At 36.8% G+C, this 16357-nt stretch overlaps 1 protein-coding gene and 1 long non-coding RNA gene across 13 annotated transcripts in view; one reads left to right on the top strand and one right to left on the bottom strand.

Annotated features, from left to right (window-relative positions):
• Positions 1 to 16357, top strand: part of BIVM (basic, immunoglobulin-like variable motif containing) — a 35233-nt gene that overhangs the window by 2654 nt on the left and 16222 nt on the right. For 4 of the 11 annotated variants that reach the window (XM_008998586.4, XM_008998769.5, XM_008998633.4 and 1 more), the window contains exons 2-4: positions 3078 to 3161; positions 4630 to 5229; positions 10680 to 10806. In XM_008998586.4, the coding sequence (XP_008996834.2) occupies positions 4752 to 5229; positions 10680 to 10806 (605 nt within the window). In that variant the 5' untranslated portion in view covers positions 3078 to 3161; positions 4630 to 4751. Of the gene's footprint in view, positions 1 to 989; positions 1094 to 3077; positions 3162 to 4629; positions 5230 to 10679; positions 10807 to 16357 lie in introns of all 11 variants that reach the window. The other 7 variants (XM_054247986.2, XM_078329106.1, XM_035293653.3 and 4 more) reach the window with 4 other exon arrangements.
• Positions 4996 to 16357, bottom strand: part of LOC103793684 (uncharacterized) — a 34290-nt gene continuing 22928 nt past the window's right edge. Inside the window, exons 3-4 of one of the 2 annotated variants that reach the window (XR_013519458.1) lie at positions 8473 to 8815; positions 4996 to 8209 (exon numbers count right to left, since the gene is read on the bottom strand). This is a non-coding gene — a long non-coding RNA (uncharacterized LOC103793684). Of the gene's footprint in view, positions 8816 to 16357 lie in introns of both variants that reach the window. The other variant, XR_013519454.1, reaches the window with a different exon arrangement.

Genomic DNA, 16357 nt, shown 5'->3' on the forward strand with positions numbered 1-16357 from the left:
TAGTTTGAGAAGCCAAGAAAGTTTCCACCAGAAAGTGACATTTGAGCTGACATTGGAAAGTTGAATGGGAATAACTAAGTAAGGGAGACAGCATTCAGAGAGCCAAAAAGTAATGTGGAGCTTGGGAGGCCGGGGGAGGGGAATGAAATGGAGCTAACCAGATAGATCTAGGGACCATCAGGAGTTGGCCTTAGGTTCTAAGAGCAGAGGCTTTCAGGCAGGGGAGTTCTGTGATCATATATATGTAGCCAACTTTATTTTCTAGTATCTATGCATAGGTCAGATTAGAAGTGTCAACTCACTGGGAATGGTTTATAAATATACAAACAAAAGGAGATACAAGATGGGTCAAAACAGCGAGGGCTGCGGCCTATTGAGTGGAGGGACAAACTGCCTCTCTGTATCTCAGGACTTCCTGAGGCTATAGTTATAATACAATCATTGATGTCTGTAATGATTCTGTTACCAGTATTATCAGTAATAAATCATGCCTAGTGACTTTAAGAAAGCTAGAATCTGAGCAAAGTACTGAGGATGCAATAATAGAAGCCCCCTTGGCCTCTTGGGGCTCTCACTGTAGTGAGAGAACAGACCTGAGACAGACAGTGTGGAAAGAAGGTAGATACTAGTAGTGTTTGGGTCATGGGATTTGGGTAATTTCCATTTTCCTGGAACATTTTTTGGTACTTTGCATTTTTCTGTAATGTTTTACTTATAAAATCTAAGAATATTATGCAATTTTCAAAGAGAAATTTACTTAAACATCGTTTCCAATGAGAATGTTTCATGCTCTTGGATTTTAGTGACGTTCAATATAAAATGCATCTTTATGTTAATGATCTTCACTTTCTGTTTTGCCAAAACTTCAACCAGAGATCATTCTTGTTCAGTGACCATTATTTAAAACCAAACAAACTCAAAATGCAAAACACCAGTCTGTTACCTTTTTCTCTCTCTTTCCTTTTTTTTTTTTTTTTTTTCTGAGGCAGAGTCTTGCTTTGTTGCACAGGCTGGAGTGCAGCTCACTGCAGCCTCGAACTCGTGGCCTCAAGCAATTCTTTCTCCTCAGCCTCCCAAAGCACAGAGATTACAGGTATGAGCCACTGTTCCTGGCCCACACTGTTACACTTTTTATTAATCGAGTGCTATGTTCTTAATTTAGCTTCCAGGAAGCTTAACCCCAACTTTGGTGCTCAAATGCAGTAATTTCCCTTTGCCTATGTTTCTGATAAGAATATTCTCCATGGCTGGGCATGGTGGCTTGTGCCTGTAATGCCAGCACTTTGGGAGGCTGAGGTGGGAGGACTGCTTGAGGCCAAGAGGTCAAGACCAGCCTGGGCAACATAGCAAGGCCCTGTTTCTTTTCAAAAAAACAGATTATTCTCGTATATATGTTCCAGATGAGCACACTTTAAAAATCCCTGCCTGCTGATAGCCCACACCTATAATCCCAGCACTAAGGGAGGCCAAGGCATGTAGATCACCTGAGATCAGGAGTTCCAGACCAGTCTGGCCAACATGGTGAAACCCCTCTCTACTAAAAATACAAAAATTAGCCAGCTGTGTGGCACCTGCCTGTAATTCTGGCTACTCTGGATGCTGAGGCAGGATAATCTCTTGAACCCAGAAGGCAGAGTTTGCAGTGAGTAAGATCATGCCATTGAACTCCAGGCTGCATGACAGAGGGGACTCTAAAATAAGATAAGATAATCCTGACACTGTCACATGGAGAGCTGGTCCCACAGGCAAAATTCCATTCAGTGTGAGGAAGGAAGACCTAGAAAAGTAGAAGCTAAGTCTGAGATGAGGATATAAAAGGGGCAGTGCCTGGAACATTTCTGTTTCCCCAGCAAACTCACTCCAATAACCTTTGCCTGTTGCCTCTCACCATGACCATATGCTCTTTCATTCCTCACCTCACACAGCCCACCCCCATGCCCCAACACCACGAATACCTACCTGTCTTTCCACCACACTGACATAGAGAAAGGCATGAAGATCACAGATGAGAAGGAGAAAATGCTATGTTAGGACATCTGCTAAGAGTCAGAGCAACTCTGTCTTCCAAAAGACAAGAGTTTGGTCTGAACAGCGCCAGGTACTGAGCTGCCCTCTACCATCAACATTGCACCACCAGATGAATATGGAGAAAGTGTCAGTGCTTCTACCTAAGGCCCGCTATACCTACTCCAAAATTTTTTTTTTAACCAAAAGAAAGTGAAAGTTTTCAAAGTTAAACCATGGGAGGTTCCACCTTTTGTGGTAATGTTCCTGTCCAACTGACCCTCCTGCAAACAATTATAAACTGCACAAATTATTTAAAAACTGAAGTTTTTTTTTTTTTGAGACAGGATGGAGTGTGAGTCGGCCATGCTGGAGTGCAGTGACACAATCTTAGCTCACTGCAACCTCTGCCTTCCAGGCTCAAGCGATTCTCCTGCCTCAGCCTCCTGAATAGCTGGGATTACAGGCACGTGTCGCTACTGCCTGGCTACTTTTTGTATTTTCAGTCATTTCGTATTCACTCGAGACAGGGTTTCACCATGTTGGCCAGGCTAGTCTTGAACTACTGATCTCAAATGATCCACCCCCCTCGGCCTCCTAAAATGCTGGGATTACAGGCGTGAGACACTGTGCCCCGCCTAAAAACTGAAGGTTTGAATAGAGAAAAAGCATGCTTTAAAAGTAAAGTAAATGGAATTTTTGCCTAGCACATGTGGAGTCCTAATATGGAATTCTATTTCCTTAAATGCTGTTAAAGCCATGCCGTACCTTTGCTAGTTTTTCCTCACAGATTAGGATAACTTATGATAGTTATTTTTATTTCTAATTTTTTAAGTAAGCAAATAAGCAGAGAAATTAACTGGTAAAAGTTCAACTCATCACCCAGGGTGGACTGACTGTCTTGACTGATGCTCTGTTGCTTGAGCCCTGAGAAATCCACATACTTTGCCCGGGCACCTTCTTGAGGTTATCTGCTGTGTATCCTGGGTTGGTTCAGTTAACCAAGGTATAAATCTTCAGCTTCCTTCCATGCCCTCAGTTGCGATTTAAGCTTTCTGTTTTCTTCTCCAAAGGAATCAGTTTAGACTTGAAATTCAGTTTTTCCTGAAATCGATCAGAAGTTACTGACACCTTGATTGGATCCGTTTTCTTGTCAGGTGATGAATCTTTGAAAAATTTACTTTCTGTATTCTTTGTTGATTTAAATCTGTGACTATTATTCATCATGTATCCTTTATGCCCGTGGACTTAAAAAACTTGCTAATGCATTATTTTTTAGACATCTTTATATCCATAAAGATATAATTCACACCATATAATTTACCCATTCAGTTATACAATTCATTGGCCTTTAGTGTATTTACAAAGTTGTGTGTTCATTGCTACAATCATTTATAGAATATTATCATTATTATAAAAAGAAACTCCATCGCCCCCAAACCCCAAGCCCTAGGCAACCATGAAGACTTTCATGGAGACTTTCTGTCTTCATAGATTTGCCTATTCTTGATGTTTTATATAAATAGAATCATATACTCTCTGGTCCTTTGTGACTATCTTCTTTTACTCAGTGTGATGTTTTCAGGGTACATCCATGTTGTAGCATGGGTCAGTACTTCATTTCTTTTTATTGCCAAATGATATTCCATTGTATGGATATACCACATTTTGTTTCTGCATTCATCAATTGGTGGACATTTGGGTCGTTTCCATTTTTTAGCTATTACGAATAATGCTGCTATTAACGTTTGTGTGGAGATGTATTTTCATCTGTCATGGATATATACCTAGGAATGAAATTGCTGGACCATATGGTAACTGTTTAATTGTTGGAAGAACTGTTTTCCAAAACAACTGGACCGTTTTACATTTCCACTAGTGGTATCTGAGGGTTATGATTTCTCCACATCTTCACCAACACTTATTCTTACCTTTTTGATTATAGCCATTCTAGTGTGTGTAGGGTGTCATCTTACTATGGTTTTGATTTGTATTTCCATGATGGCTAATGATACTGAGTATCTTTTCACGGGCTCATTGACCATTTCTTTTCTTTTCTGTTTCTGTTGGTTTTTTTTTTTTGAGACGGAGTCTCACTGTGTTACCCAGGCTGGAGTGCAGTGGTGCAGTTGTGGCTCACTGCAACCTCCGCCTCCCAAGTTGAAGTGATTCTCATGTCTCAGCCTCCTGAGTAGTGGGGACTCATGTCTCACCATACCTGGCTAATTTTTGTATTTTTAATAGAGATGGGGTTTCACCATGTTGGCCAGGCTGGTCTTGAACTCCTCACCCCAAGTGATCCACCTGCCTTGGCCTTCCAAAGTGCTGGATTACAGGTGTGAGCCACTGTGCCTCACCTTATTGGCAATTTCTATACAATTTTGGAGAAGTCACTAATCTGATACTTTGCCCATTTTTAAAAATTGGGCTACTTGCTTTTTAATTATTCTCATGCATTATTTTAGACTAATTTTAAAAATAAGATAGTCAGTGTTCATGACTCTAGTCATATTGTAGTTGTAAAATTAATATAGAATAAAAGCATATATATGCATAAAATTGCTATTTTTTTAGTGCTGTTAGTATATCTGGTGGATTGTTGATCATTCTTTTCCTTCCTGTTAGGAGCTCACTTTGCAGCTCTCCAGCTTTTATAGCATGCTGTAAACAATTGTGAAAGTTGTTTTTCAAGAAACAGAAAGAGTTGCAACTTCTTTCTATTAGTAGAAACTTTTACACTGCATTCAATGCCTAACGTTGCAGAAACAGAAAGGTCAAATGATTCTGGAAATGGTGAGCACAAGTCTGAAAGAAAGTCACCTGAAGAGAGTCTACAAGGTGCTATAAAATCTTTCTGCACAAGTGCCTCAGGAGCACCCTTGGGTCCCAAAGGAGATGGTCATTATCCATGGAGTTGTCCAGTGACTCATACTCGGGAAAAAATTTATGCCATCTGTTCGGACTATGCCTTTCTCAACCAGGCAACCTCAATCTATAAAACTCCAAATCCATCCCGCTCTTCTTGCCTCCCTGATAGTACTTCTTTATCTTCTGGAAATAATTCAACAAGATACATTGGTATCCCGACTAGTACATCGGAAATCATCTACAATGAAGAAAATAGCTTGGAACACTTATCCAACAGCCTGGGCAAGCTACCTCTTGCATGGGAAATTGATAAATCTGAATTTGATGGGGTGACCACAAATTCGAAACACAAATCAGGTAAGGAAGAAGCCATGAAGTTCATATGTGAAAATAATGAGAAAACAAACACTGTGTCAAGTTTAATCTTGCCATTACATATATTTTTCTTTTATAATACTAAATAAGGAACATGGCTATCATCTTGTCTGTCATTGTAGTTTTAGGAAAGTAACCTTGACATAGGACATGTAGTTCATTACTAGGTTTCCACTGGAAACTTCAAGCATAACCTTCGTATTAAATATTTTGAGAGCTTTGAAAATCTAAGAATGTTGTAAAATATTATAGATAAACAGATGGTAGCTTAGAAAAGGTTAATAACATGGCTGGAATAACATACTACTGTTTCATAGTTTTATAGGAACATGAAGTCATATTTCCCGAGCAAATATCTCTTTTTCCTACTATATAATGTTTTAGCTTTTTTTGCTGTTAAAAATTTTTAAGCACCCAGCAAAGCCTCCATGTACCACTGAGTGGGCTGTGTACTGCTCAATTTAAGAAGATGCTGTTTACCTAGATTGTGTACAACCTTCACAGTTGCAATGGGATGGTCCTATGGCAAATAGAAATACTTTACACTTCTCTATTTTGAATTCAAAGTAATATAGGAATTTTATGAGGCAGGTACTGTTATCCCCGTTTGTAGGTGAAGAAATTGAGGCTTAGAGGGGATAAATCTCTTGACCAAAGTTGCACAGTTAGTAAGAGGTCAAACTAGGATTTGTATTTTAATTCTAGGCTTCTCTGATGATTTTGTAAAACCTAATGCTTCTGCTTGTTCATCTGCAAAATCAACTCGTTTTATAGAATGTTAAGTAAATTTGTAATTCTCAAGGGTAGGAGAGGGATTTTGCTTTTTTGTCTAAATTTATAACTAACGAGTCTGCAATTTTCCTTTTGTTTTTTGCTTTTGTACAGTTTTGGAATTAGGGGTATGCAAATCTTCTAAGAAAACTTGTGAAGTGTATTTTCCTCCTGTTTTCTGAACATTTTCAGAGAGATATTAAAATCTCTATTTATAATTATGGAGTTGTTTTGATTTCTGTTAATTTCTGACAGATTTTAACTTGTCCATGTCATTAAGTTGTCAAATTTGGGGGGCTTAAAATTAATGTTATCCCTCTAACAGCTAAGGAATCTGTAGTGACTACTACTTTTGCATCCTAATACTGGTAATTGATTTATTTTCCCTATTTTTTTTTAAAACTGATCAGCCTAGCTAGGAGTTTATCAATTTTGCTCATCTTTTCAAATAACCAGCATTTAGCTTTGTTACTTTTCTCAGTTGTTTGCTTTCTATTTCACTGGGTTCTGTTCTTTATTATTTCCTTCCTCTGACTTACTTCGGGTTTACTTTGTTCTTCATTTTCTGACTTCTTAAGATGGAAGCTTAGACCACTGATTTTAGACTTTTCTACCATAAACAGATGATGCTCCAAATTGCTCGTTAAGTACTGCTTTAGCTGCAGGCCACAAATTTTGAAATTGTTCTTATTATTTAATTTGAAATATTTTCTAATTTACTTTGCAATTTATTCTTTGATACGTGTATTACTTATGTGCATGCTGTTTAATTCTAGATATTTATAGTTTTTCTAAATATTAATTTCTAGTTTAGTTCCATTGTGGACAGAGGGCATATGCTCTCAGTCTTTATAAATTTACTGAGACTTGTTTTATGACCCAACATGTGGTCTATCTTGGTGAATGTACCATGTGCACTTGAAAAGAATGTGCATCTGCATCATTGAGAGTATCTATAAATATTAATATGTCAAAGTGTTATTCACATCTTTTGTGTCTCTGATTAACTTGTGTCTTCTTCTGTCAATTGCTGAAAGAAGGGTGTTGAAAATCTTCATCTATGATTGTGAAGTTGTCCTTTCTGCATTTAATTTCTTTTTAAAAACTAATACATGTTTAATAACATAAAATTTACCGTCTTAAAGATTTTTACTTGTGCAGTTTAGTGGCATTAAGTACATTCATATTGTTAGGTAACCATCATCACTATTCATCTCCAAATCTCTTTTTACATTCCGAAATAAACTTTGTACCCGTTAATCAATAAATCCTGATTCCTTTTCCCATCTTCAGGTTCATGAATTCTTTCTTCTGCCTGCTCAAGTCAGCCTTTGAATCACTCTAGTGAGTTTTTCATTTCAGTTATTATATTTTTCAGCCCAATAATTTTTTTATTTCCTTTTAAGTTTTCTGTTTCTTCATTGATATTTCCATGTTCTTCATCTTTCTTTAATTCTTTTAGCATCTTTAGGATAGTGATTTTAAAGTCCTTGTCTAGCAAGTCTGCCATTTGGTTTCCCAGAGATGGTTTCTGTTGGTTTACATATTTTTTTGTTCCTTTTGATGGACCATATTCTGTTTCTTTGTGTGCCTTGTGACTTTTGTTGTTGTTGTTGGAAACTAGACATTCAAATGTTATTTAATAATGTAGTAACTCTGGAAATCTATTCCCGTCTTTCCCAGAGTTTGTCAATTTTAGTTTTTGCCCTTCTCTGTGACTCTCTTCTTTCTGCGTTCCCTCTCACCTCACTTTCAGTGATGGTGATTGTACAGGACTCTGAACTTTGGTTCTTCCAGTAAAAAAGACAGTGGATTTTCTGCCTTAATTTGCTCTTCTCATACCTTTTTCTAAAAGGCAGTGTGGTGAATTCCTGTGTGTGTGTGTGTGTGTGTGTGTGTGTGTGTGTGTGTGGTGTTAAGGCTGTGTGCATGTGCTGTGGGTAGGGTGAGGAATGGAAGCAGGAACTTGGTAATGAGAAGGAGCAGTGGTTGAAGGTTCTTGAAGCTGATGTGAAAGGAGGCAGAAGGTGCAGGTGTTGCTCTTTTATGTTCCCATCTCAAACTTAGCTTTCACTTTTATGAGGCTTCCTTCCCTTAAATTGAATGAACTTTGCCTGTGAGACCAGCTTCTTTTGTGGCAGTGCGGGGCTTTTATGAAGTATGCTTATTTGGACGGATCCCAGGGGCAATCCTAGATTCAACAAAAAGAGAATAGGGTCAAGGTCATGGAACCCTAGAGGAAAGTGTGAGTACAGTCAAGGTCACACATTTCCATGTTTCATTAGCCTTAAAATTTTAAGTGGATGGGAAAACTACTTAGGGAATTAAGTCATTATTAGGCAGTGAAGACATTCAAGAAATGTTAGAAACTCATTCTTCTGTCATCTGACTCTCTAAGAGTCATTTTACCAGTGAAGGAAATTTGGCACAAGGAGATTTGGTGCAGTTACTCACCTTTGTCAGTGATGTTCAGGTCTGTGAAAGTGTGTTCTCTGTAAAAGCTTAGACAAAGTAATTAAAAGGGTCAAGCACGGTGGCTCACACTTGTAATCCCAGCATTTTGAGAGGCTGAGGCAGGAGGATTGCTTGAGCTCAGGAGTTTGAGACCAACCTGAGCAACATAGCAAGACCCTGTCTCTACTAAAAATGCAAAAATTAGCTGGACACGGTCATGTTCACTCGTCGTCCCAGGTACTCTGGAGGCTGATGTAGGAGGATTGCTTAAGCCCAGGAGGCGGAGGTCGCAGTGAGCGGAGATTGGGTCACTGCATTCCCGTCTGGGCAACAGTGCAAGACCCTGTCACGAACAAACAAAAAGAATAATTAAAAGGAAGGTGGAACATTGTTTCTTGACTTTATAGTCTTCATTATTATTACATTTTTACAGAAATTCCCTGTATAATAATAGTTCCTGTGTTCCAGCTGTTTGTTGGTGCCAAATGGTTTCAGTGTAAAGCATCTTGAATGAACAAAACTGATCTCTTCCCATGTTTGCTTCCTAGGCATATATGTATATAATCTGCTTTCTAATTTATGAATGACTCATAAAAATGAAATATTAGCCTTCATTTAATTTTTATAACAAAACTGTTGTAAAATAGAATATGTGTGCAAGATTCAAGTATTTGAGCATGGCTATCTGAAATCTTAATAGTATTTTAATAAAATGAGGTGTGGATGTTATTTATTGATATTTTACTTATATGACTTTTTTACTAGATACTTCACTAACATCATTCAGAAATAAAAAATATAAAAATTAAAAAGTATAGCATGGATATCCCATTCTCCGTGATGTGGTTATTTCACATTGCATGCTTGTATCAAAACATCTATGTACTCCATAAACATGTGCACCTACTATATACACACAAAAATTAAAAAAGTTAAAAAGTATAAATTCTCACTCTTACTTTTGGCTCCGTTTTGTCTCAGCTTCCCATTCTCCCTTCCTCAGTAGAAACCACTGTTGTTTGTCTTGAGGGTCTTTTGGAGAATGTATGTGTGTGTGTGCATTTGTGAGTGTGTGTGTACATGCATACATGCACAGAGGAGGCTTTGATTTTCATTGCAGTTCCTGTACTAAAGTTGCATTGTAGTAATGTGCATGTGTGCATCCTTCTTCATTCTATCATCTCTGTAGGCCCAGAGATATTTTTAAACATCATATCATCACATGATTGGATCCGGTGCTTTTACTTTTTAACAGAGTTGCATTGATTTTGGTTTTACTGTTTTCTTCACTTTTTGGAATGTGGTCTAGTTAAATGTACTACTGTTGACAATTTGATTTTCTAGATGTGGCTAAAGATTTAGTGATTGATTGTTTTGCCAGCTAAGTGACTAGCTCTGGAATTGGAGTATAAGAACCTGATATAAAATAGGATTCATGGTTGTTTAAATTTGTTTTTATTCTTTCTTTCTCTTTAAGGTAGGGGACTATTATTGAAACTACATGTATTACTTTGTTGTGTTTGCAAATAGAACCAGTGGCAGTTATTTATTTATTTATTTATTTTTTATAGTTGCGAAGTAGAAATGATTATAAAACCAGAGTGGAGAAGAATGAGACCTTCAATTTTCAATTTATACCCTTCTATATTATTTGCATTTTTCAGCATGAGTATCTATTATACTTTTTTAGGTTTTTAATGAAGCTTTTGGTTCAAACAATAAACTCTTAGTACATCTCTTTTTTTTTTAGTTTTTTTTTTTTGAAAGGAGAGAAGGAAAGAAAGAAAAAAAGAGTGAAGGAGAGGAAGAAAGAGGAAGAAAAAGAGGGAGAGAGGACAGGAATATTGCTTGATTCTAAAAATGGGTATTAATAATGGCCGATCAATATTTTGTGTATTTAAAGTGGAGAATGTATATTTTGTGTATTTAAAATGAAGAACTCTATAAATATTTATTAAGTTTACTTTTCCGGATCTGAGTTCAAGTCCTGGATGTCCTTATTAATTTTTTGTCTTGTTGAGTCTAAATCTCTTTATGGGTCTTATGTATCTGGGTGTTATTTATTTATTTATTATTATCTTTTCTTTGCACTCTCTCAGCAGAATTATTAAGGCAGTTACTTCTTAATTTTGGTGCATAATTAATTTTTGTCATTTCAGTTTACTTCATCTTAAGCCTTTTGCTGATTTTGTACCCTTATCTTCTAGGCAATGCAAAAAGACAAGTTTCCAAGAAAAAAACTTCAGATAAAAAAGGAAGATATCAGAAAGAATGTCCTCAGCATTCTCCTCTTGAAGATATTAAACAGCGGAAAGTATTAGACCTCAGACGATGGTGATGTTATCAGTTTTAATTTTTTTCATTTTTGAAATATCTAATGTATGTTGGCAATAATTTAGCAGTTTACAAATAATACATTATAGGTATAATAAATATTTTTAGTTCTAAAATTATGACCAGGATTTCTGAATATTTAAAGTCTACCACAAATGTTTGAAGTAGATTAATAATGAGCTATGCTCGTCTTTCCCCAACTCGGCTGATTATTTGAGTCATTTGTGTGATTCTGCGTAACTGCCATCTAGATTTAACAACGATTAACCTTTTGATGTCATTAAATACTTAGCTTTTCTTTGCTGAAGAATTTTCAAGTAAGTGACTGATATTTATCATATTTCATCTCAAGTTACCTAAGTATGCATCTCTAAAAAATGACTTTTTTCTACTTAACCACAATACTTTTGTCATATCTAATAAGATTAATAATATTTCCCTAGTATCTAATTCCCAGGCTCAAGTCACATTTCCCAGATTGTTCTGAGAAGGTCTTCACATATTTTTGTTCAGAGTGGAACCCAGTTGTGAACCACATGTTTGCTTGTTGTGACGCATAAGTCTCTCAATCTATGACAGTCTCCACACCACCTTCCCCCTTTCCCCCTTGTCTTTTTAGAATTCTATTTATTTTAATTGACAAACAAGAATTGTAAAGATTGACTTATTGAAGAAACTTGGCCAGATATTTTGTAGAATGTCCTATATTCTAGATTTGTTCTTTCCTTTTAGTTTCCTAAATTAGTCATCTAACCTCAATATTTCCTGTAAACTTCAAGTTGAATCTAAAGACTTGATTAAATTCCAGTACAACATTTTATGTCAGAATACTGCTTGAGTGGGCCTTCATACTTCAAACGTTTCACATCAGAAGGCACATAGTATCTGATTATCCAGTATTAGCAATTCTAAGTGATTATTGGGTTCAGGTGGTGATAGCTGTATTCTACATTTACAAGTTCTTTCTTTCCTTTCTGCTACCCTCAAGTAATCAGTAGGGTGACAGAGTGGTATTAGGTAATAACCAGGTTCCATCAACCTTTTACCTTATGATTTTAGCCAGATGTATTGACAACCCAAACCCATTGATGGTCCTTGTCTGAATCTTTGCTGCAAAATGGTTATATTTCAAAATTCTATCTTTTTAAAAAATTTACCTTTATTACCCAGTCTTCTTCTCTAACTTTCATTCATCAACTGGGGCTATTTGGTTATCTTAAAATACAGTTCCTAAAGAAAACAAATTTAATTCATGCCAACTTTTATGTATTACTGACTCTCATTTGAGTCTTTAAAATTCATTTGTATGACATTTTAGAGATACATTTTTATCACTTATTTAATAAATATTGGTCCCTTTGCTGTAGGCTGAGAAACAGAGATGCATCCAACATGGTCTTTGTTTTCCCAAGGCGTCAAATCTAGTTGAGGAGAAGGACTAAACAAAAAAATATTAAATATATTAGGCAGTTTGTCAGGTGATGGGTATGAATCCATAATTAACCATGAAAGGAGGTAATGATCATCAAAATGCTTTACTAAGGTCCTGGGTCTTAAGGGAGGAAATATGAAGGGTTGGAGGGGTGAAGGGTCTTCGAAAGGATTATAGGAAAGGGTCTTTGGAATGTGGGTAATGAAAAGAGAATAGCTTGTTTAGAGTGAGACTCAGAGAAGCCAAGAAACCTGCCAATGTCACGTGGCTAATAAGCAGAAGATCTTCTATTGAAACTGAAGACTCAGACTTCAACATTCGTGCTGTTTCCCTATAACATATGTCATGATCTCTTTCTTAGATATCAGGCTCAAGATTTAGATTTTGTTTTTTCTGAGTTAAAGATAAGCCATGGACAATTTCTTAACAAAAGGAACTTTTATAAAGATAAATTTGGAGTAGTTAGTATGTAGGGAATAATGGAGAAGAGACACTAAAGTAAAAAATACTCATTTTAGTTTCTTTGAAAAGAAGGCTTTGCTTGTTTGTCCTTCGGATTGCTTAGATTAAGCTTCGTTTCAATGACAAATATGCATAACTGCATTTTAATAATATAACATGGTAGTCTGTGAAAGCTAGCACTAGGAAGGATAGATGGGAGGAATGCACTGAGGGGAACCATCACCAAGACTCTAAGCCTATTTTCCACTGACAATATTACAAGATTAGGTTAGAATGGAAACTCCCATAGAAACTAGGAGAATGTTGGTAAATGTTTTAATCTGGTCATAAACAAGACTAGAAAACAAGTTTAGACTGATGAAAAAGTGTGAAAAATCTTAAGAGAAACCTCCCTTTTCATCTCCTTTTTAAAATGTTCAGGCCAAATTTAGTGTTACGAGAGAAAATATACACATGCATGCAATACTTTCTTAGTAAATATATGTAAAGATACATTTTGTAACATATAAAACACTGTTATATATGGACTTGTAAAATAATCCCCAGAATTGAACTCTGGGAAAAATATTCACAGCAGAAAAAAAAAATCAGTCAATGAATGAGTTGCTTGTGCTTTATCAGCATGGGCCATACAGCTTATGATGATGGAGCTATTAATAATCATTTGTCCACAAAGATGTCTTAGGTTGGAGTTCACACTCATATTTAAACAACGAGGGCAGATTACTTGAATAAGAACATTAGTAAATTGCTCATATGTTTCCAGGGATGGGGGAAAGGGGAAAAAGGGCGTTGGGTTGTTCAGTGGGCAAAGAGTTTCATTTTTGTGAGATGAAAAACTTCTGTTGCCCAACGATTCATGTATAGTTGACATTACTGACCTGTACACTTAAAAATGATTTACATGATAAATTTTATGTTGTATGTTTATTTTTTATAGATTTTATTTTTATTTATTTATTTTTTTTATTTAAGTTCTGGGTACATGTGCAGAACTTGCAGGATTGTTTGATAGGTATACACATGCCATGGTGGTTTGCTGCCTCCATCCCCTGTCACCTACATTAGGTATTTCTCTTAATGTTATCCCTCCCCAATCTCCCCATCCCCTGCTATCCCTCCCCTAGCCCCTGACCCCCCAACAGACCCCAGTGTGTGATGTTTTCCTCCCTGTGTTCATGTTTCTCATTGTTAAACACCCACCTATGAGTGGCGTTTGGTTTTCTGTTCTTGTGTCCGTTTGCTGAGAATGATGGTTTCCAGATTCATCCATGTCCCTGCAAAGGACATGAGCTCATCCTTTTTCGTGGCTGCATAGTATTTCATGGTGTATATATGCCACATTTTCTTTATCTAGTTTATTGTTGATGGACATTGGGTTGGTTCCAAGTCTTTCCTATTGTAAACAGTCTTTGCTATTGTAAGCAGTGAACATACATGTGGATGTGTCTTTATAATAGAATCATTTATAGTCCTTTTGGTATATACCCAGTAATGGGATTGCTGGATCAAATGGTATTTCTGTTTCTATATCCTTGAGTAATTGCCACACTGTTTTCCACAATGGTTAAACTAGTTTACACTCCCACCAACAGTGTAAAAGTGTTCCTATTTCTCCACATCCCCTCCAACATCTGTTGTCTCCAGATTTTTTAATGATTGCCATTCTAACTGGTGTGAGATGGTATCACAATGTGGTTTTGATTTGCATTTTTCTAATGACCAGTGATGATGAACATTTTTTCATATGTTTGTTGGCTGCATAAATGTCTTCTTTTGAAAAGTGTTTGTTCGAGTCACTAGAGTGAATCGGCAACCAACAGAATGGGAAAGAATTTTTGCAGTTTACCCATCTGACAAAGGGCTGATATCCAGAATTTACAAAGAACTCAAACAGATTTACAAGAAAAAAACAAACAAGCCCATTCAAAAATGGGCAAAGGATATGAACAGACACTTTACAAAAGAGGACATACATGAGGCCAACAAACATATGAAAAAATGCTCATCATCACTGGTCATTAGAGAGATGCAAATCAAAACCACCTTGAGATACCATCTCATGCCAGTTAAAATGGCGATCATTAAGAAATCTGGAGACAACAGATGCTGGAGAGGATGTGAGAAATAGGAACACTTTTACACTGCTGGTGGGAGTGTAAATTAGTTCAACCATTGTGGAAAACAGTGTGGTGATTCCTCAAGGACCTAGAAATAGAAATTCCATTTGACCCAGCAATCCCATTACTGGGTATATATCCAAAGGACTATAAATCGTTCTACTATAAGGACACATGCACACGAATATTTATTGCAGCACTGTTTACAATAGCAAAGACCTGGAATCAACCCAAATGCCCATCGATGATAGACCGGACTGGGAAAATGTGGCACATATACACCATGGAATATTATGAGCAATCAAAAATGATGAGTTCGTGTCCTTTGTACGGACATGGATGAATCTGGAGAATATCATTCTCAGCAAACTGACACAAGAACAGAAAATGAAATACCGCATGTTCTCACTCATAGGCGGGTGATGAGCGATGAGAACACATGGACACAGGGAAGGAAGCACTACACACTGGGGTCTATTGGGGGGAATGGGGAGGGACAGCGCGGGGGGAGCTGGGGAGGGATAGCATGGGTAGAAATGCCAAATGTGGGTGAAGGGGAGGAAGGCAGCAAAACACACTGCCACGTGTGTACCTATGCAACTATCTTGCATGTTCTGCACATGTACCCCAAAACCTAAAATGCAATTAAAAAAAAAAGTGTCTGTTTGTATCTTTCACCCACTTTTTGATGTTTTTTTTTCTTGTAAATTTATTTTATTTTATTTTTTTCTTGTAAATTTATAAAAAAATCTTTGTAGATTCTGGATATTAGCCCTTTGTCAGATGGGTAGCTTGCAAAAATATTTTCCCATTCTGTTGATTGCTGGCTCACTCCAACGATTGTTTCTTTTGTTGTGCAGAATTTATTTTTTATTTTATTATTTTTATTTTTATGTTGTATGTTTCTATCACAATTAAAGAACAAAGCACAACTGAGGGAGGATTCAGTAGATTTGACAATGAAGTGTTGAAGACAGCACTTAGTATGTTAAGTGACAGTTATTACTTCTGTGTATCATTTTGTGTAGTTCAGTCTATAGATTTAGGGGTCATGGCCCATGTTCTCACGTATAAGTGGGAGCTGACCAATGGGAACACATGGACACAGGGAGGGAAAAACACATACTGGGTCCTGTTGTGGGGTAGGAGATGGGGGAAAGAGAGCATCAGGAAAAATAACTAATGCACATGGGGCTTAATACCTAGGTGATGGGTTGAGATACAGCAAACCACCATGGCACACGTTTACCTATCTAACAAAGCTGCACATCCTGCACATGTACCCTAGAACTTAGAAAGAAAGATTTAAGCTTCATGGTTAACTTGTATGTGTGCCAATATGCACAGTATATGTACATATACAAATGCATATATGTTCACATGCATATGTCTAATTTTTCATTTTGTAAATTAATTTTTCAGATGACACTAATGTTGCTCTTAGTGATGATAGGTCTTGTTTCTTTGTTTCATTCTGGCTACTTCTTAGTATCTTCTTTAGAAAGCAGTAGAAGAAGATCATTTGAAAGCCAACCTA

This window comes from Callithrix jacchus, chromosome 1 (assembly GCF_049354715.1).
Source record: "Callithrix jacchus isolate 240 chromosome 1, calJac240_pri, whole genome shotgun sequence".
In the NCBI taxonomy this organism is placed as follows: Eukaryota; Metazoa; Chordata; class Mammalia; order Primates; family Cebidae; genus Callithrix; species Callithrix jacchus.